Here is a 20159-nt window from a genome sequence, read left to right as displayed (position 1 = left end):
CTCTAGAATGATAATTAAGAAGCGAATTGCATTGTTTTTAAACGTTCGCCCTCCTTTCCAACTAGCAAATTTATTGTCAAGAAATGAAAGATAGTAAAAATGCACTTTAGCCAGCACTAACCCTAATGATTGCACTGCCAATTGAATTTAATTTTGGGAGCATCATCTAAGTAGCTACACTCGCTTGGGACAGGAGCCAAAACGGTAGACCACCTGGTGATCGTAAAGCTGGCCGGGATTGAGCACGACTGAGGGAAAGTCACAGTGGTTCATGGCGTCCGGGTACTTCTGCGTCTGCAGGGTGAAGGCCCCCTGGCGGACATAGTTGGACCCATCCTTGCCCGAGATGGGGATGTCCGAGCTGTCCTCGCTCGGCAGATGGTTCGCCGTGCTGAACTGGAGGCCCGGCTGGTTGGTGTGCACCTCCATGAACCGTCCACTGCATGGGTGAACCACGCGGGCGACCAATTGCACCCGGTTGGGAGGAATGTCCACGCAGAAATGGTTGTCAAAACCGCCCAGCGGGCAGGTGGACACCTGATTCAGCCGCTTGCCCAGACTGACCAGGCTGGAGAAGTCATACGGGGTGGTGCGCACGCGCATCAGCTTCCCGGTGGGCAGGAGCTCCTGGTCTACGTCCACTATCTTCTGGGCCTTGATCATCAGCATGTGTTGATAGAGCGAGTCCCGACCCGCGCCGTGTCCGGCCAAATTGAAGAAGCTGTGGTTCGAGATGTTCACCGCCGTGGTGGCCTTCGTCCGCGCCTCGATACGCATCCCGAAGCAGCCCGTCTCGTTGAGTGAGAAGTTGATGTTGGTGGTCAGCTCGCCCGGATAGCCCTCGTGCCCGTCTGGCGAGATGTGCTGCAGGGTGACACCGTCCTTGTGCACCCCCACCACGTCCCAGATGACGCTGTCGAAGCCCACGAACCCGCCGTTCTGGTGATGCCTATCCCGCAAGTTTCGACTCACACTGACCTCCTTGCCGCAGAGCTTGAAGCGCCCGTGTGCTGTACGATTGGCCATCCGGCCAATGGTGGCTCCAAAGAAGTATTGCTGGTTACGGTAGTACCCTGCCACGTCGTCGTAACCCAGGCACACGTCCTCCAGCTTGCCGTTGAAGTCGGGCACCTTCAAGGACTGGATGATGGCACCCATCGTCAGGATCGACACCGACATGCCGCGCTCTGTGATAAGAGTGAAGCGCCGGACACGGTCGGTCTTCTGCGTCATCGGGTTGACGGCGATGCCGAACATGTCTTCGATCACTCGCACCATCCTGGATCTCCTGATTTTTGCGAAATACCTAAAGGAGGATTACTAAAATTTTGTATTGCCTTACTGTGGCGACGGGCTTGAGAATTTCAAAGGGCTCGAACGCTTTATGTTCAGATCAAAGCCCACTGGGATGGGAGTTTCGAAACGTTAAGCGTTACATTTTTTTAATCGTAGTAATGCCTGTTAGTCAAACTGAAATTTGTTCGTAGTTTCGTTTGTTAGTAAGAAGAATAACCGAGTCGCATAAGAGTTAAGGATCAATGAACGATTTCATATAACCATAAACACGGGAACTTAGGGATTCCAGATCTTGGAAGCCGCGCCCCCTCTTCTGGCCACAAAGTTAACACTTGATCCTCAGGAAAGGAGGATATGGCGTTGCACATATGCCTATTATTGCGTGGATCATATATGTATATGTATGTATGATGACCCTGGGCGCCCCGCCCAACTATATCGTTTATTCTGCTGTTTTAATATAATGCTTTCCGACTTATTTTAAATAAGAGTAGCTAAACAAAACATTAAGTACTTGGGGGTTGGACTTTATTAACGAGAGATCACGACGACGCTTATGGATCGTTGTTGCAACAGCACTTCCAGGACTCCTCGACCTTAAACCAGTAGAGGACATCGTGCCGATACTTCTCGTTCGGCTCGAGGCTGATCGAAGGGAACTCCGGGTGGTTCATGGCATCGGGGAACTTCTCCGTCTCCACGCAGAAGGAGCCGTGCTTCTCATACTTAGTGCAATTTTTGCCCACTATCGAGGTCAGATTGTTCGCGGTGTAGAACTGCATGCCGGGCTGGTCGGTCCAAACCTCCAGTACCCGGCAAGATGGCGGATGCACGATCTTAGCCACCTTGGCTACACTTTTTTGCACACGTCCTCCGTTGACCACGAAGCAGTTGTCGTAGCCCTTGATCTGACGATTCTCGAACTGCATGAGTCGGTCGCGCATCAGAACCGGCAGCCTGAGATCAAAGACGGTGTCATTGACGTCGACTAGCTTCCCCGTGGGGATCTGCAGCTCGTCCGTGTCCACGATCTGATCGGACGCAATCTCCACCGTGTGCTCGGAAAGACCCTTCGCTCCGGATCCGTGTCCCGCCAGGTTGAAGTAGGCGTGGCTCGACAGGTTGACCATGGTGGAGCGATCTGTGGTGGCCTCGTACCTGACCCACAAACGATTCTCGTTGTCCAGCTGGTAGGTGATGAGGCACGTCAGCTTGCCCGGATAGCCCTCGTGGCCGTGGGGCGATACGTGCCGGAATATCACTCCCTCGGCCGACTTCTGTACCACCTCCCATATGACGCTATCGAATCCAATGAAGCCACCGTGCAGCTGGAATTTGTCCTGAAATTGATCGATTCCTATATTTAATATTCTTTATTTGCTCAAACTAGAAATACTATAAATTTGTATAAATTCCCTATAGATATCAATCACTCAAAGAAAACCCCCTTCTCAAGGATTTCGATTAATGAATTTCTATCTCAAATCTAAAGATCGAGATCGCACAATTCTAATACCCGATACTGCTTGCGTCGAAAAATATCAACAATCAAATCGTTTTCGTGTCGAAATCAAATCAAATCTCATAAGATTGATGCCACCGAGTACGTTTAGCATAACCGATCTCGGTTTTTTTGTTCTCTATTTTCCTGAGTGATGGAAATTGTCAAAACAAATGAACGGTCTGAAACAAACTTGTATGTATGTATTTGGATTCGTCACTATAATCTATAATCTTAACTATAACTGCATGCTTAATCTCAACTAATAAGCCAGATCGACTTGGCAAGTGACCTTGATTGCAAATCCACTTTATAGGGTCGGAACAAGTATCGGGTATACCAATCGAAAAACTTCTAAGCCTAAGTATTGAACTTTGCCTAAACAAGTGTCAAATAGGCTCATCTCAAACAATATTCAAAAATCACTTGGTCACTTGGGAAATATTTACCTGGATATTTTTTGTCACCGAGACTTTCGTGTCGTTAAACGTATACTCGCCATTGGCCACTCGGTTGGCCACTCGTCCGAGGGTCCCTCCGATATAGGCTCCCTTGTTGGCCAAGTAGCTGGCGATGTCGTCGAAGCCGAGGCACACGTCATCCACCTTCTTGTAGGCGTCCGGCAAGCAGACGCTCTGGATGATGGCCCCCAGTTGGATCACCGACACGGTCATGCCCTTGGAGTTCTTGAGCGTGTATCGGCGCACCATTTCCGGCGACTTTGTGAACGGGTTCACGGCCAAGCCGAAGATCTCCTCCTCTAGGGTAATTGACATCTCGGCGCGTCTCGGTGTCGTTCCTTCCCCTTGAAACGGCTGACAGCAACTGCCTGGGTACCAGGCATACTCCGATCCGGCACACCTCTGTTTACTGCGAGTTCGCCTCTGATTGTGATTATGAATAGCCAAAGTCGTTCGGGTCGCGAGCTTCTCCCTCAAAGTCAAACCGGGCAATCAGCTTGTCAGAAGTCGATTGCCCATCCCCCGCATTTTACCGCCCACAATAATGAGAGATAAAGCCGCCCTGTAATCGCCACTTGACTAGAATTTAGAATAGTTCCTCAGGGGCGCGACTTTCGCGAGAGCTCATAAAACAAAAAGAGCTCTTTGTTCAGGCGTCTCGACAACGAGGTACCCATTTTTACCCATATTGTATGATTATATTTAAGAATATGTAACAGAAGAAATCAGTTAACAGGGTTTTCTTTCATATTTTCCATTTTTCGGCTCTAGTAGCCTCCTTACGCATCACACTCATTGTGCTTTTCGTCACTACGAAGATTTCCGTCTGACATAATGGGTTATAAAATCTCTTTGTGTTGATTTCTGTTTCCATGATCAAACATTATTTATGCACTAAGGTAATCGAAAAGCGATTTTTAGAATTATTTAATTTGATAAATATTTTATTTAGCAATATTTACAGTTGTGAGCAAGAGGCTGTGCCAGTTTTATAAGTTTGTATGTACATTTTTATTAAACAAAATAAATGCAGTCCGTTGTCACAGGGGCTAGTACTTGTTTATGTTGAACAGCCGCACGCCGTGGAACTGCGGCAGCTTGGGAAGCGTGACGACCACCAGGGATATAAAGTTTGCGATAAAGTGTTCCGTGTTGTTTCGGGTGTACAGACAGGTAAGTAGAAAACTATAAAAAGTCAAGTATTTTATGTGAATATCTATGTTAGGCAATAAATTCATTATATATAAAGTAATTTAATTAACTGCAGTACATAACAAGTATTTACCGACATTAAAATAAGTTCAGAATTTAAATCTTCATTAAGTGTTTAATTATTTTTTTTTAATATATTTCCCTCTAAATTTGCCGGATGACATACTTAGTGACTTTATCTTTTCGCTGACTTACAGAACGTATTCACTTACAGAACAATGGGAACAGCGGTGAGGAATTTGCGGGTTGTGGTCATCTGTACACCGTCATCGATCTGTTCCCAGTGCGTCCAACGCCGGCTGGGATCGTTCTCCGTGCTCAGCCAGGGAGCGCCCTTGATGACGTGGAGGAAGTACAGGTGGGCCTGGGAAGAGGGATTAGGATAAAGACTGACTTCTCATCGGCGCCATGACCACTCACTGCATTGTGAAGCAGATTGGTGGCCGTCCAGGCCCACGGAATGCTGACGAAGGGCACTGATAAGAAGAGCAGGTGCACCGACAGCAGGCCCAGGAGGTATGCTAGCCAGAATCCCCGGGCACTCAGCCAGGAACTGTTTGGATTCGCCTCGCCGTGGCCTCCCGCAATGGACGTCATGGGGAAGAATTGTTAACCTTTGGTTCCGAAACACTTTAATAACAAATATTTATCATTTACGCACAGTGTGACCGCGCATGCATATAAATATCATTATGACAATAATATACCAAATTATTTAAAAGAAAACAGAAATTTGAAAAACTAAAAATGTTTAATAAAATTTGAATTCAAGCTTTTGTAGTTTTCTATTAAATATATCAATATTGTACTTACAAATTTAACCTAATCCTAAGCTGTATTTGTTTACTTATTTGATTAATCCTTAAAGTTTTTTTTATTGATATTGATGGACCAAAAGAAAAGTTTAAAAATAACTGTCAGTTTATAGTGGCGCCGGTTTAGTTTCATTCAAATCTGAAGAAACTTTATTTTCGAGTACACTTAAAAAATCATTTTCGGTTTCTTGGAACAGAGAACAAAAATGTACCTTCATGCCAAAAAAAATTTCAGAAATCATTGAAAAATTAATATAAATATTAAGCCATCAGTTGAAAATTTCTGTAATTTATTTTTTAATTAGAAAATATTTGAGCTTATCTGTTCTTAACTTAAAAGTAAAGCTTAAGAGAAAAATCGCGTAAGAAATGAGGCACAATTACTTCATGAGAAATAGAAAGTAAAAGTACCAAAAGGATGTATGGAATAAATAACAAATAAATGTTAATTCATTATTTTTACCCCTATATTCTGCTCATACTAAAAATATATCTTGATACAAACTTTGAATCACTATAAATCGAATATCAAATAGAACTTGTGACCTAGTGGAAATATGATAGTTCCGTATTATATTCCAGTATTTTATTATAGGGTGACCAGCCACTGTGAAGGATCAGCCATTTTGTTGTTTTGGCGTTGAAAATTTTTTGGCATGATGAAGGCGTAGAAAAAAGATTCTGAGCTATTTAGATCAAGAACTTTTTTAATTACCGCACTTCTTTGTTGAAAATGCCACAGCATCATTAAGTGAATACAGTTTACTCAAGAACGCATAGATATGAGCGGATCCAATGCAAAGTCCTCGGGGACTGGTGAGTACCTCCCTAACTAAGTTGTCCAAAGCCCCACTGACACAAATCCGCACAGGCTTTGGCAGCCACATTCCCAGCATCGAGGAAAAGAACAAGCAGATCCAGCAGGAAACCATGATGGAGAAGTTGCGGGCCAAGTACCGGAACAAGCCAAAGAGCTACGAGGAGATCAAGAAGTCGGTGCGTATGTACTTTATCGAGAAGCACTACCCTCTGGACCCACTGTGCAAGGCCACGCTGCAGTCGGCGCTGGATAAGTTGCAGCACTACATCAAGGTCACGTCACGCCACGGCCTTGTGGAGCGTTTGGAGAGCCTCTCGCGCCAGCTTGGCCTTAAGTTTATGGAGGACCAGCAGCTGCTCTTCATATCCACGGACATGTTCTACGTAGAGATCCTGCTGGACGCCGCCGGCAGTCTGTCGGACGTCAAGGTGCACCACGAGTGCAAGATCGAGCAACAGTCCAGCGAGCTAGTGGCCTGCCTCAAGTCCGGCGACTTTGCAGACTTTACGGTGCAACTCGAAGGTCTGTCCTCAATTTACCAGCTGAATGCCGAGCCCAAGGTGAAAAAGAAGGCGTTTGTGGCGCTTCAGGCCATGGAGACGGACATCCAGAGCCTCTACCAACTGCACCTGCAAAGTCACTCCGGAGACAGCTACTCCCTCATGACGAGTTCATCGGTGGGTCTGGTGCTGCCCCGTCGCGGTGGCCATCCCATGAAGCTTACTTATTTCTGCCCGCCGCTCCACCTTCCCGAAGGGGATCCAAAACTGGCCAGCGGCGATTTCACCATCGACCAGGTAATGCGAAGCAGCTACGGACTGAGTGCCACCATCAATCTGGAAGGCTCATCAGCCAACAAACTGCAGACTTTGCCAACGGTGACCTTGGTCCGCGATTCCCAAACGGGCTTGGAGGTTCCCACCTATGCCCAACTCAACCAGAACAACTCGCTGCTGATGCCGGCCACGTATGTGCTGCGGCTGAACAAACCCATGCCTGTTTGCCTGGAATCACTAAAGGCTCTCGGTCTGCCCGGTCTAGACTCCGTTGCCACGCCACCTAGTCCTCCCACCACAGTGCTTAATCTCATTGTACAAACTGCATCGAAGCAGGCCATTAAGAACACACAGCGCGGTCTGTATGTGAATTTACCTAAAGAGACGCACTGCTATTTCTTTACCGACAACCGCAAACTGCAGGGAACCCTGGTATCATCGCTGCCCTTCACTGAACCCGCCCAGGTTCCGCGAATCGTGGCGTTCCTCAAGAAACAAGCTCTCTTCTACACTCTGCTCGCAAGCTGTGTTCGTGAGCAGCAGAAGCAGTATAATGGTGAGTTCGGTACATCCCTTCCCCCATTCCTATGATAATAATATTTTTCCTATGCTCATTCGTCCCAGATATGGACAGCACTGTGATACTGGAGGTAACCGCTGTTTCATTTAACCAAATCACGGTTGAGCTGCAGCACCCGTACGAAGAGTCGCTGGCCACTGTGGATTTTCTGCTTGAGGACGGTCAGCCCACGTGTAGCGTTTACTGTCTGACCAATGAATACGAGCTGCTGTCCCAGAAGTTGACCCGAACCGTTCGCAAAGTGGTATCCATTCCGATGGTCATCTACAAGTTGCTCAAGTGTTGGGATGAGGAGCACGAATTCAAACTGCACGGCGCGATTGGTCCTGGGGCTGGTTCTGGAGCAATCGGAGGTGGAGGCATGAGTGGTGGTGGGCCAGTCTCGGGAGTAGGCAATAATTTTAGCCAGTTTGCAATGGATACGGCGACGCCTACAGATGGAAGCCTTCCCGGAGGTGGCTTCACCAACATTAACAACCTTAAAATGGATGCTAAGTCGCGATCTCTAGCGGATGCTTTTGCTGCTTCTACTTCGGCAGCAGCGGCCATAGCGGGTCTGATCAATCTCAAGCGCGAAACCGATCCACAGTCTGGTAGTTCGACCAGTGGCACCACAGTCAGCGGCAGCTCCGGTTCATCCGGCTCCGCCAAGACGAGTGACCATGACATTGCTGACAAGTACAAAAATATCTGGAAGGACAAGACTCCAAATTTGAAGCATTGCGTCAGCATCACCCCCATCCCAGGAGATGGAAAGTCTGGATCAGCTGGGGGAGTGTCCGGCGTTGAGGTACAGCGAACGGGTGGAATTGAAATTATTCCATTAAATGCCCAGGCGGCTGTCGCCGGAGGAGGTGTTCAAGCCTCATCCAGTGCCACTCCCACGACTATAACTATTACCCCTATAACGGGCAAGGATCCCAGTAAGGACTCAACGAAAAAAAGCACCTCTGCTTCAGCTGGAGTAGGTGTGGCCGCAAAGCGTCCCCACGAGAGTAGCACAAGTAGTTCGTCTACGTCCGGTGGTAGTGGTTCTGGCAGCTCCATGTCATCTTCAGCCAGCAGCGGCTCTTCAGATACGCAGAAGGAAAAGAAGCGCAAGAAAAAGCGCGACGATTCGCCAATGGGACCGCCGGAGAAGATCTATTCTAGGCAAAACTCGCCTGCAGGTGGCGGAGATGCTTCCGCAACTGGTGGAGTGGTTCGCAAGTTCTCCTCTCCCTCGTCGTCACCCAAAGCTGGTGGCGCTGGGCAGGGTCTAATGGCCGGAGTGCCGACCGCCCGTCCCAGCCCCAAGCACTCGCCCGTGTATAGCAGTCCCAAGCACAACACCGCCTCCAACAGCCCGAAGTCGCCGTTTGGCACACACTCACCCAAACACGGCTCATCCGGAAAGCCGAGCATGTCAACACTCAAGAGTGCAGCTACAGCCGCCACCATCTTAAGTCCCAAGGGCGATAAGTCCTCGTCAGCTGTGGGGAGCACATCTTCGGGACCATCTGCCTCCTCGGGATCCGGTGGAGCTACTGGCCTGGTCAGGTCATTTGCCAGCGTTGGAGCACCGCCGCCACCACCTCCAATCCCTCCATTAGCGAGCGCGAGCGGATCTATCAGCAGCAGCCAGAGTTTAAAGAAGGAGAAAACCTCTTCGGCATCCGGTTCCAGTTCCACAACATCCTCGGCAACTGCAGGTGTCTCATCTGGTGGAGGTATTTCACCGGCTAGTGTGGCTGCTGCAGTAGCTGCCCTGAAATCCTCACAACAGCAGATGAAATCAGTCGCCAGTCTTTCGCATCTGGCGGAAGGCGGAGGACTTGGTAGCTATGCGGCCCCGTCGGGAGCGGGAGTGTCTGGTGCAGCCGCAGTGGTGGTGGGAGCTGGAGCTGGCGCAGGAGCGGGGGCCTCCGGACTGGAGATGAGTGCCCTGCGCAAGGGCATGGCGGGAGGTGCGGTAAGTCCGTTTTCATTATAAGTGCTCCACTCCACACCACACCAACCCACCCCCAGCATCTCCCACTGGAAGCCTAACACGTAGTTGACTCTCTGCCACCTCTCCTAACCAATGCAGAATCAAACTCAGAGCGAACCTATCTTTAAACTAATGCAAATGCTGTATTTACCTTAGCTATAAAACGATTTGTAATTCGCCTACCTCTGCTGTAGTTGAAAATGATTACACTTAGTACTATGATTATTATTTTTGTTAGTGTTTCGTTTTGCCTTTTCTAATTTTTGTAAATACATATGATTCTATTATTTGTCATATATACTGCTGCATCCGTTTTATTTTCCAAAACTCGTATGGTAATGGGGCTTATCCAACACTCAGTATCCCCAAAACATAAGCTTAAACCTCTTTTTCTGCATTGAGAACGTATGTATTTAGTTAATCTGTTTGATTTGTATTGTTGCTCGGCGTGCATGTGGCTTGTAGAAAACCATGGCGTACTAAAAGCTGGTTCGCCAAGTCTATAGTGCCAATATTATTGGTGGATTTATAAAAATGTATATGCATATGAATTTTAAGCTTTGTTAAGAACATCTGTAGATTATCTGTATATTACTAGCATCTTGACTCTACGAGTATTATAATTTGATAATAATTTGATCTTTCTTAAATATTTACTACGTTTAAAATTAGTCCTTAATGTGCGTATACTGTAAACGTTGAAAGTAGCTGCACAAGCGCTTGCCTCATACATTTTGTCCTAAGAAATATATTTTGTATCCAAATCAACTTTTAAGCTAATTATTAACGGGGTCCATTCTTCTTTCTTCCTGTCTGTATTCCCGTCCTACACGACCCATGGTTGTGAAATCCCACAATATTTTCTTTTGCTACACGTGATGTTCCTCTTTTGATTGTTATAATTTCTTTTCTGGTTTATTTTTGGTTTCTTTGGTCCCTAACACACACACAACCACATGCTTACTTTGTCAGGTTAGTTTGATGACGTCGACGGCAGCTTTAGCGCCAACAATTCCGGCACCAACAACAACAGTGGCAGCGGGAGCAGCGGGCTCGGCAGCGTCATTGGTGTCTCCAGTCTCGGCGGTAGTGGGTCAGGGGCAGGAAACAGCGGGAGCAGCGGCAGCAGCAACACTGGCAACAGCAACAATTCTGCAGCAGCAGCAACAGCCGGGAGCAGCGCCAACTAGTAGCTGCTTAACCACCAGCGGGGGCAGCAACGACTCCGCCGGGAGCAGCAATCCGGCCGGAGCCTCCACGGAATACATGGTGAAGCCCAGCAGCCAAGAGGGCCTCAAGCTGACCATCAACAAGACGGGAAGCAGCAAGAGCTCCGGCACCGGCTCCGGCTCTAGTTCCTCCTCTGGCCTCCAAGCGAAAGCAAAAAGCAGCAGCATCGGCGCCACGAGCTTCGCTGGGTCCACCGGATCCACGAAGAAGCAGCATACCGGACTCAAGCCGGGCGTTAACAGCGGACCCGCTTCCAAGAAGGCCACCGCAGCGGGATCGTCCGCTCCGGCTTCATCTAGCAAGCATTTCTTCCAGAAGGCAAACTCATCGGGCAATCTCAGCAGCAAGCTCAGCGGGTCGGGAGCAGGTGGCGGAATTCCGCTGACCAAAAGCAACAGCACTAACTCCTTCCAAGAGCACAATGCCCCCAGGCGGCGTCCCAGTATGGGAGCCCTGGCCAGCGGCAGCAGTGCAGGAGGCAGCGGGCAGCGCAAGTTAGGCTCCACTTCGGCAGGAGGCAGTGGATCTTCGGGGTCGGTATCGCCGGCCCTTAGCGGCTCAATGTCGCAACCACCGCCGCGATTCGATCACCACACAGATATGATGACCATCCTCCAATATGCTTCTCCGACAATGGCCGCAAGCATGGAAGGCTTCATCAAGGGGCTGCACAACAAATTCCAGATCCCAAAGTTATCGCAGAGAGGAAGCGGAGGCAACACAAACAGTGGACGCAGCACGCCAAGTGGCAGTTCAGAAACGGCTTCAGCTGGAACATCAGCTTCGATATTAGGACCTGCTGCCAGCTCTACTGGACTGACGGAGCCGGAAGCAAAGCCGCCGGTGCCTCCTCCGCCTTCTGGCAATGAAGGACTGCTCAACCTAAGCAGCACGGCGGGTACGCCATCGGCGGATGGGATAGATGAGGAGCTTTTGGCTAGCCTGGCTGGCGAATGACAGAAGGAAGACAGCCGTCATGAGATATTCCTGTTGCTCTATGCGATTTTCTCTTAAAGCTAGCATAGTGATTAAGTTAAGATGAGTTAGTTTAAAGCCATTAGTTACATGATTTTGTTTTATGATGCATAGGAATTAAGGATCATATTAGGCAATTTCTTAACATTATCGGCAGAAAAATGATTTAAAACTCCAAAGGAAATAAATAAAATTTTACAACACGATGGCGAATTTGGTACAAAATCTCAGAGATTATTCCCGATTCTGTGAAGGCGATCAAACCGAAATCACCTTATGTTTAAAAAATTCATTAGGTAAATCTTAAGGAAAGCGATGCGATATGTACGATAACATCGCTCTAAATATGTTGTAGAGTATAATAAATGTATTCAGTTGGAAATTGTTGGGCTTTGCATATTTATTTGGTTGCTGGCGGACTATTCTATTATTTTTTAAGTGTTGGTAAATAGTGTTGAAACAGCTCGAAGAAAGTTTTTTTCAAACTCTTGCTCAGAAAACCGTTCCACGGAGGCCCTAAAAGCGAACCAAAATATATAAAAGTGTGCAAACTATAAATGTTTATCTAGTTACCTGGCTGCACTTCGAATACCGTTCATTTCTGAGTTGTTAACAATAATATTTAATATGTTTTCTGCGTATTCAACGGCATCTGTAGCCAGGAATCCGTTCTGACTTCCCGCGGAGGTTTCGACAATGTCAAGCAATGGACCCCCCGACCTGTGGGCCACCATTATAAGGCCAGCAGCCATGGACTCGACGATTCCGATGCCGAAATGTTCGTTCCACATAGTGTGGATGCCAATGTGGGCGGTTTGATACAACTTAAGCAGGTCTTCGTAAGGGACATTCACATTAAATTGCACATTGTTCTCGAGCGACAGATGCTTTGTCAAGTCCTGCATGTTTTTCAATCGCTCGTAGTCATCTTCATTTCGGCAGGAGCCCACAATAACCAACTTAATTTGGTTCCAAAGGGCCTCGTCTTGGGCCAAGAGAGTTCGGAGCTCATATATGGCCTGCAGCTGGAGGGGATGGTCTTTCTCTGGGCGGAACTGTCCGACAGACAGAATGATGAATTCGTCGCCCTTTTCCGTATGCTGAAGGCTCTTTAGGTGGCTAACCTCGCACGGAGGGTAAACCCGGTGGGTTTTGAAGGGCACATCCCACAGTTGCAGAATATGATTCTCGGTCCATGAGGAGTTTACCATAATAGTCTCAGCACAACAGCCAACCCACTTGTACATCTGAAATGGGGTAACTTGGTATACACCTGTGCATTGTCTCATTTGAATTTTAACACTCACTCTTGAGAAGACACGGTAGTAGGCAAGCTTAGTCCAGGTGAGAAAGGGGTTCCTCGCCACGTACTTCTTGTTGTTGTGAGACATCTGTCGCTGCTGAACCCTCTTCAACATATCGGTGCTAATAACCGGATAGTGCACATAGCAGCCCACCTTGGACTGGGCCAAGTAGCGGAACAGAGGATACGTAAAGGCGTAACCCATGGTGTCGATATAGATGTCGGGCGGAAACCTGCAGAGCGCCTCCAGACCCAGGACCATCGATCCAATGCTCTGGCCCAGCAGAGTGAAATGCGGATAGTTCTTGGCCTCGATCCAGTGGCGTTGCTTCAGGAAGACGAACTTCACATTGTCACTATCGACGGCAATGTTGAAGACATTCTTCGCCTTTTGCAGTATGGAATTGGGAGAGGCGTCTATGTCGCCTGTGTAGATTACCACCTTGGCGTTCTGGTACTTTTCCTTTTAATTAGAATATCAAATCTAAACGATTAGTATAGTGAACAGAAAATACAATACGAATTAATGAAATGAATGAGCTCTCTAGCTATAGTATTCAGATGTAATTTACAGGATATCCAAAGTCAAACAGAATGAAAAGAAAGCATCCTGCTGAGGAACTACTCCCATGCATTATATGTTAATTCTTCTAGTTTTTGGCCAGTATGTACTTATACCCATTCTAATGATAACTATTATATCAGCTGGTGATCGATCAACAACAAGACACGTATGAATTCATGAAGGTTTTGCTGTTTTCCCAATATTACCTGTAGTGCTCTCACGGCGCACCACAATACACGTTCACCGCCGCCACCTGCGTTGCAATACGGGTGGAAAATGCCCACGTTGATGCCATTTTCCGACGATGTGTGCAACTTATTCTTCCGGCTAAGCAACCATTGTCTCAGGAAAAGGAACGAGAGTACTGCCACCAACGCAAGCGATATCAACAACCAGAGACTGCGGATAACATGAGTCAGTATATCTGGCGGGAAAAGGGTTACTATTCTTACAGAAACAGAAACATTATCGGCTGTTCTTCAACGATGCATTATTATTACACGTAAATTGACAATACTGCATTATCTCGAATTAGGGATGGCCGTGCGGTATCAACTCCATCAATGAAAGCCGATATCTGCGATTTGGGAAAGTATTTTAAAAGTAATATTTATCGATAAGAATATCGAATTTAAATTTATTATGTTTTACAGTACATGATATAATGTTATTGACTTAAACAATATTGAAAAATAAATATATCATACACAAAATTTAATGTATGTACTATCAATAATTTATTAGTAACACAATAAGAGAATTGGTACTTTACAAATCAGGCTAGCTTAAATGAATAAGCACTTAATTCGTGTAAAATAACTAGGAAGTTGTTTCGAAAACCGAGTATTCGAAAATTCGTATCAATTTAATTAAACATTTTCATTATTATTTATACTTGTTTCATAATTTCTAAAGCTGCTAGTACATTTTAGAGTCAGTCTCATTTTCATACTTTTAAGTTTTAAAGCAACTTTTAAATTTTTAAAGCAAATTAGGAGTGGTGGATTTTAGAATCAGTAAATGCGCACAGACGGAGTTTTCCTTGTGGACACGGCTCGGGAAAGCTCGGGAAAGCTTTTGACACAAAATAATGTTGCACTGAGCATGCGCTCAATTAATGGAACTTTTAAGGATAAATACAATTATACTCGCCAGTCTTAAATTCGAGACTATTTTATAAGAAACCTGAAAAAATGATATTAATCTGATAAACAATTAAGTGATCTGTGCAAGTGAATCGGCAGTATTTCGAAGGGCAACTCAAAGCCAAAAACGACTTAATTTATCAGAGAAAAAGCGAAATAAGTGCAAGCCATACATACATATTAAAATGGTAAGGATGAAAATGGGTGCTGCAAATTAGAAATGATAAAAAGTGTGGAATAAAGAAAAAGAAAGTTTTTCTTGCATCGATAAGTATTTAGATATGTATATATTGGTTGATCAACCATTATAAATGCTGCAATCTATGAGATACGATTGTTTAATGCTTGAAATAAGATACATATATTATGTATGTGTGTGTATATATACCGCCTATCTATATAGACACACTTATGTATTCGGGACTAGTCTGAAAAAGTAATAATGCAGAATACAGACTAGCTAATACATATATTATACAAATTATACTAAGTATATTATATATATTAGTTTCTAATTCCTTTAGTTCGTTTATGTGTATGTGCGCCTATAATAACAGATGTACCTTGTATCATACGTACATAGATACGAATTATTTCAAATATATAGTGTAGATTGTACACAGAGATGAGTTTTAAGCACTTCCCTGAGATTCACAATTAACGAAAATTGGGGCGAGTTAACCAGATTACGTTAAAAAGCTTTATTGTCTTCCATAAAAAATCAATTTTAAATTTGCTTAATTACAAACAGTTCTTATTATAAGCGTACTCAAAAATTCAACAATTAAATTGTTGAATTTAAATTTAAAATTTTTTTAAGTACGTGAAACGATCAAAAGCGAGTAGTCAGCATTCCAAGTACTTTTAGGATCCAATAACCAGATTTTGGAATTTTTGGGGCCAAAACTGATTTCGTTGTTTGTCTTTTCTCAGCTAATATCAATTTTACTTGTTTTAAAATATGTTGAGGACTGAATCTTAGATATTAGATTCAATATGAAACATTCTATCATATGACTTTTTACCCAAACTAGCTTATTAGGGTTATTATTGAACAGAATCACTAGCCGGAACGACGTAGCCATCTAACTTTCCGTATTATGGTCGAGATCTCGAGGGCTGTAAGAACAAGCCATGGCCACGCCCACTATACAGATTCGATGATTTATTAAAATATATACATATTTATTTTATTCGTATTATGATTTCAAAGGTTATATTAAAATTAGATCCAAAATGCATTAGATTATGATTAAGATTAACATAAACAAAAATATATATAAAGTGTGGGTAGGGTATATTTGTTGGATTTGATCAAAGTACTCAGGCCATAAAGAATACGAAATAATATTTATATAAAAAAAAGTTCTTTACGTTACAATATATTTGTAAATAAAACTCATCTGTGTTACCACTTAATGTAATTATTTTTGTTATTATTATATATAGAGATTCCTAAACTAAACATTTTTTTAGTTTAATTTCACATTAAAACATAATTACTAAGAGAATAGTAACATAAAAAGCTATGACATTTTATATGAGTACATTTTTGTAGTTCTTACCAGAAGTTTTTCATAAAATTGGCAGCCCTAATATATTTTGCTTGATTATTCATTACAGATTACCTATACAAGGAAATACTGGACACTTGTACTCTACCTATTTTCTTTCTCACTTTCCTTGATCGGTAAGTATTGTTAAGGGGAAATAAATATTTAAAACACTCTTATGCAAGAATTGGTTATATTGCTAAACACACACTCCCCAGATAAGATAATTTTAAAGAACACAATTTCAAATATGACACCAATGCGAATCTCTTTTCAGACGGCTCCTTCATATTGCCAGAGAATGACCCTCCCACAACGGCGCCAAAGTTCTTGTCCAGAGGTCACTTGTACAAGGTCATCGTGGGGGAGACCATCGAGCTGCCCTGCAAAGTACAGAACCTCGGCTCCTTTGTGCTCTTGTGGCGGAAGGGCTCATCCGTGCTCACAGCCGGACATTTGAAAATAACAAGGGATCAGCGCTTTAAGATAGTGGGCGACTATAACTTGCAGATCAATGGAGTAAAGACTCAAGACGCTGGAGATTATATATGCCAGCTGGGAGATCAGGAGAACCGGGACCAAGTTCACACGGTGGAAATCTTGGGTAATTTATATTTCATTCTATACCTTGAGAGTGTTTGCCCATGCTGGATGTATCCCCATAGTTCCGCCTACCCTGAGGGCTCTGCCTCATAACGGCCAAGTGACTGCCCGGAAGGGAAGCACCGTCACCCTGGAGTGCAAGGCGTCTGGTAACCCGGTGCCCACCATATTTTGGTTCAAGAAGGATGTATTTTCCGGGCCAACACACCTGTCGGATAGCTCTACACTCATATTGGAAAACGTGGACAGGCACCACGCAGGCACATATCAATGCTCTGCCGACAATGGGGTCAAAGATCGTGTATCCATGGACATTCAGCTGACAATACTCTGTAAGCAGCATACTCTACAGCTAAATCATAAACGATTTTAATTTTTAATAATAACATAATTCCTATAGCTCCCCCCGAAATAACGGTAGAGAAATCTTGGGTCCACGCATCTGAGGGATACGATGTGGAGCTCGTTTGTATAGTTCATGGAGATGTAAACTCAGAAGTAAGTACAAATATGCAATTATACTGTTTAGACTTATATTAATTGTAAAATTTAAAAAATGTTTTCTTCTAAGATGCTGTGGTACCAGAACTCATTTCTACTCGATGCTACCGATCGGAGATCTATGTATCCACGAGATGATAGGTACAGCCTCATTATCCGGAACTTTCAGCCAACGGATTTCGGCAATTATAGCTGTGTGGCGGATAATGCTTTGGGGAGAACAAAGAAATATATTGAAGTATCTGGACGACCTGGTCCTGCCGACTTCATATCGCCCGCGTTGAGTGGATTCCTCGATCACTACAACTTGACGTGGACAATTGAGTCCATACCGCCGCTTGATGAGATTAAGCTGTTGTATCGTCGTTTGTTGGTACGTTAAGTAATTACATAATACTTATAGCTGTTAAGAATCACTCTATTATCATTCCAGATGAATGAAACCTACCAGCACCCTGGCAAATGGCACGAGTATCATATCAAGCCAACGCCAATCAGAACGGATGGCTCCCACTTTCTAATGTCGTATCTCGTCAAAAACTTGGAACACAACGCTGTCTATGAAGCGATTGTCCAGGCTAAAAACAAATACGGATGGAACGAGGTGCGTAACTGGTTCTTTGGATTAAACATCTTTGTCCTTTAAACATCCTTCTAAACTTCCTCTAGATAAGCGATATCCACCAGTTCTACACGCGAAATCACGATCTACTCCTCGATATCGACATGGAATACAAAATGGGCATTTCAAGCAATATTAGAATATCTCCGACTGTCTACGGAATAATTTTGTCTGCATTTTTGTTAGTACTCTATCCCATCATTAGTGTTTAAGGAACAACAAGTAGGGTTTATTTGCAAATATAATTTAAATGGTGCCTTACTAAAACTTTAGCAAATAATTAAATTTACATGTATGTACATTAAGAAATCGTATTAAATGTATTAAAATCTCAATAGAATACTTCTCTCAATAGAAAATTAATGAATGTACTTCCGCAATGGTTTAAGATAAGAAACGTATCTTAACTTTTTATTATGTTTTTCATATATATTATCAAAAGAGGCGTTTTCAAAAGTGTTCAAGTGAATATTTACCAAAACAACAAATCATCATTCAATTTATTCGGTTTGCATTATGTACCAGAATCATTTAAGAATATTTTAGGAGTTATGAAACAAGTGTGTTTTACCATTTACAATTATTTTGGAATCTCATCCAAATCCAAATAACGTTAGCCTTAGAAGTGTTTTAATGAAGGAAATGAATCTGGGAAAATTGTTAAGCTCAGCCTCCCGTTTGCCCGATCCATGAACTGAGTACCATATTATATCATAATTACTCTCAAAAAGATATAATAAGTCAGCCTGAACGAGCAGCTGATATTGATAAGAAATAATAGATGCAAGAGTAGGTCATTGATTAGAATACACTTATCCAAATACGATCGGCGAATTAAATCGAATAGTACATACGAAAACCAAAATTCGTATATTGGCACAAAGATATACATATGTACATAAGCACAAGTACTCGTAGTTTCAAACATATTCTGATTGGCGGAGTTAATATCTCAAAGCAGATTAAAACATATACCACGTTTATACGATGCATATCCCGATATCCCCCATGTTGGTAACACTTTCATTTTACTTTAATTTGTGAGTTGGCTAGATTACTGGCTAACGTTTATGATTCTCCTCCGACTTGGCAATTCCTTCATCGTGGCACAAAAACCAGTTCACCTGAAAGGAAAAAGTCTTTATTTTATTGTAAATGGAACCCCTAAGTTGAATGGAACCACTATTTTTCTCTCATTGTGGGTAGTGGATATATGCAAAACAAAATCAACATTCACAACATTATAGATCACCATTAAAATTCAGAGCTGAAAAAAGCTTAGCAACTTCATATGGAAACTTTAAAGAATACAGTATATACCCTCCTGTAATCATAAAATACATAAATACATATTGCAATATCGTTCAACGATTGTAGAATAAAAGGAACTTAAAAATTAAATATAGAACTTTAAATAATTAAGTAATAAGAACCATCGGTCTGGAAGAGAAACTTCCTCAGTTACTTACATTAGTCTGTGTAGTGGGATTGTTTATGTTGATTATAATTTAATTTACAAACAGCAAATATATTCATGTATAAAGCACGTGCAATATTGTATAACAAAAAATGTTGTTTTTAATTTATTTTTAAAATGTATCATTGCTGTTTAATACGACCAATAATTTTGTTTTGGTATTGGGTTTAACTTTTTCTGAATTAAACTGTTTAGTTAAATGATTTCTAAGTCTATAGAACATGTAGCACGTTTCTTCTATTATTTTAAACTAATACATCTCAAATGAATACTAAAACTCCATATTATTAGAGAAATCCTTAGATACATAATCAAACATTAACATATTAATAGACTTAATAAAAAAAAAATAAAACAACTGTATGATACAAAAATTAATCTTTTAAACCGGGATATAATGAAAGTAGTAATATTAATAATTATTTTGTAAGTTTATACGTACAAGTATGTGCGCAATATCCGTAAAATTTGGAACGTATTATGGACATAATGATAAACATAAAGTATCTTTTATTTTAACTATAAGTGTTCTTAATCATAAGTAATAGAGATTATCTCATTAGTGTTATAATTTCGATAAACAAGATTTACTTTAAATTAAGCGTGTAAGATCTACCTACTAATAATGAATGGCATTATAAATAACAAACTTAAAAAGCACGAATAAATCATTTTACTAGTAGATAACGTATTTTTTTTGGATACTGGTTCTTTGGCCCCAAGTGGTGTGTTTTAAATCCCACGTCGCGACATAA

At 43.1% G+C, this 20159-nt stretch overlaps 6 protein-coding genes across 7 annotated transcripts; 2 read left to right on the top strand and 4 right to left on the bottom strand.

Annotated features, from left to right (window-relative positions):
- Nucleotides 1–31: 31 nt before the first annotated feature.
- LOC6739038 (galactose mutarotase) lies at nt 32–1405 on the bottom strand. Its single transcript, XM_002085797.4, has one exon. The coding sequence runs from the start codon at nt 1276–1278 to the stop codon at nt 175–177; it is 1104 nt and encodes a 367-aa protein (XP_002085833.1). The 5' UTR covers nt 1279–1405; the 3' UTR covers nt 32–174.
- A 402-nt stretch (nt 1406–1807) lies between these two features.
- On the bottom strand, nt 1808–3680 carry LOC6739037 (galactose mutarotase). Its single transcript, XM_002085796.4, has 2 exons — nt 3247–3680; nt 1808–2636 (listed from the first exon to the last, which is right to left on the bottom strand). Exons 1-2 carry the CDS (start codon nt 3571–3573, stop codon nt 1851–1853), a joined length of 1113 nt encoding a protein of 370 aa, XP_002085832.1. The 5' UTR covers nt 3574–3680; the 3' UTR covers nt 1808–1850.
- A 499-nt stretch (nt 3681–4179) lies between these two features.
- LOC6739036 (ORM1-like protein) lies at nt 4180–5162 on the bottom strand. Its single transcript, XM_002085795.4, has 3 exons — nt 4891–5162; nt 4683–4834; nt 4180–4443 (listed from the first exon to the last, which is right to left on the bottom strand). Exons 1-3 carry the CDS (start codon nt 5065–5067, stop codon nt 4308–4310), a joined length of 465 nt encoding a protein of 154 aa, XP_002085831.1. The 5' UTR covers nt 5068–5162; the 3' UTR covers nt 4180–4307.
- Nucleotides 5163–5875: 713 nt separating this feature from the next.
- On the top strand, nt 5876–12017 carry LOC6739035 (mediator of RNA polymerase II transcription subunit 1). Of its 2 annotated transcripts, none has more exons than XM_016169105.2 (4): nt 5876–6101; nt 6157–7437; nt 7506–9412; nt 10403–12017. In XM_016169105.2, exons 1-4 carry the CDS (start codon nt 6068–6070, stop codon nt 11615–11617), a joined length of 4437 nt encoding a protein of 1478 aa, XP_016032873.1. In that variant the 5' UTR covers nt 5876–6067; the 3' UTR covers nt 11618–12017. The 2 variants fall into 2 exon arrangements, with proteins under 2 accessions (XP_016032873.1, XP_016032874.1); XM_016169106.3 differs by having other exon boundaries at nt 10408–10769.
- Nucleotides 12018–14094, bottom strand: LOC6739033 (GDP-Man:Man(3)GlcNAc(2)-PP-Dol alpha-1,2-mannosyltransferase). Its single transcript, XM_016171911.3, has 5 exons — nt 13956–14094; nt 13710–13902; nt 12943–13401; nt 12209–12882; nt 12018–12151 (listed from the first exon to the last, which is right to left on the bottom strand). Exons 1-5 carry the CDS (start codon nt 13967–13969, stop codon nt 12070–12072), a joined length of 1422 nt encoding a protein of 473 aa, XP_016032872.1. The 5' UTR covers nt 13970–14094; the 3' UTR covers nt 12018–12069.
- A 512-nt stretch (nt 14095–14606) lies between these two features.
- On the top strand, nt 14607–20086 carry LOC6739032 (MAM domain-containing glycosylphosphatidylinositol anchor protein 2). Its single transcript, XM_016169107.3, has 8 exons — nt 14607–14836; nt 16272–16338; nt 16479–16805; nt 16867–17136; nt 17205–17302; nt 17376–17678; nt 17739–17909; nt 17975–20086. Exons 1-8 carry the CDS (start codon nt 14834–14836, stop codon nt 18137–18139), a joined length of 1404 nt encoding a protein of 467 aa, XP_016032871.1. The 5' UTR covers nt 14607–14833; the 3' UTR covers nt 18140–20086.
- Nucleotides 20087–20159: the final 73 nt, after the last annotated feature.

This window comes from Drosophila simulans, chromosome 3L, assembly GCF_016746395.2.
Source record: "Drosophila simulans strain w501 chromosome 3L, Prin_Dsim_3.1, whole genome shotgun sequence".
NCBI classification, from domain to species: domain Eukaryota; kingdom Metazoa; phylum Arthropoda; class Insecta; order Diptera; family Drosophilidae; genus Drosophila; species Drosophila simulans.
This window is presented reverse-complemented; position numbering and strand designations above follow the sequence as displayed.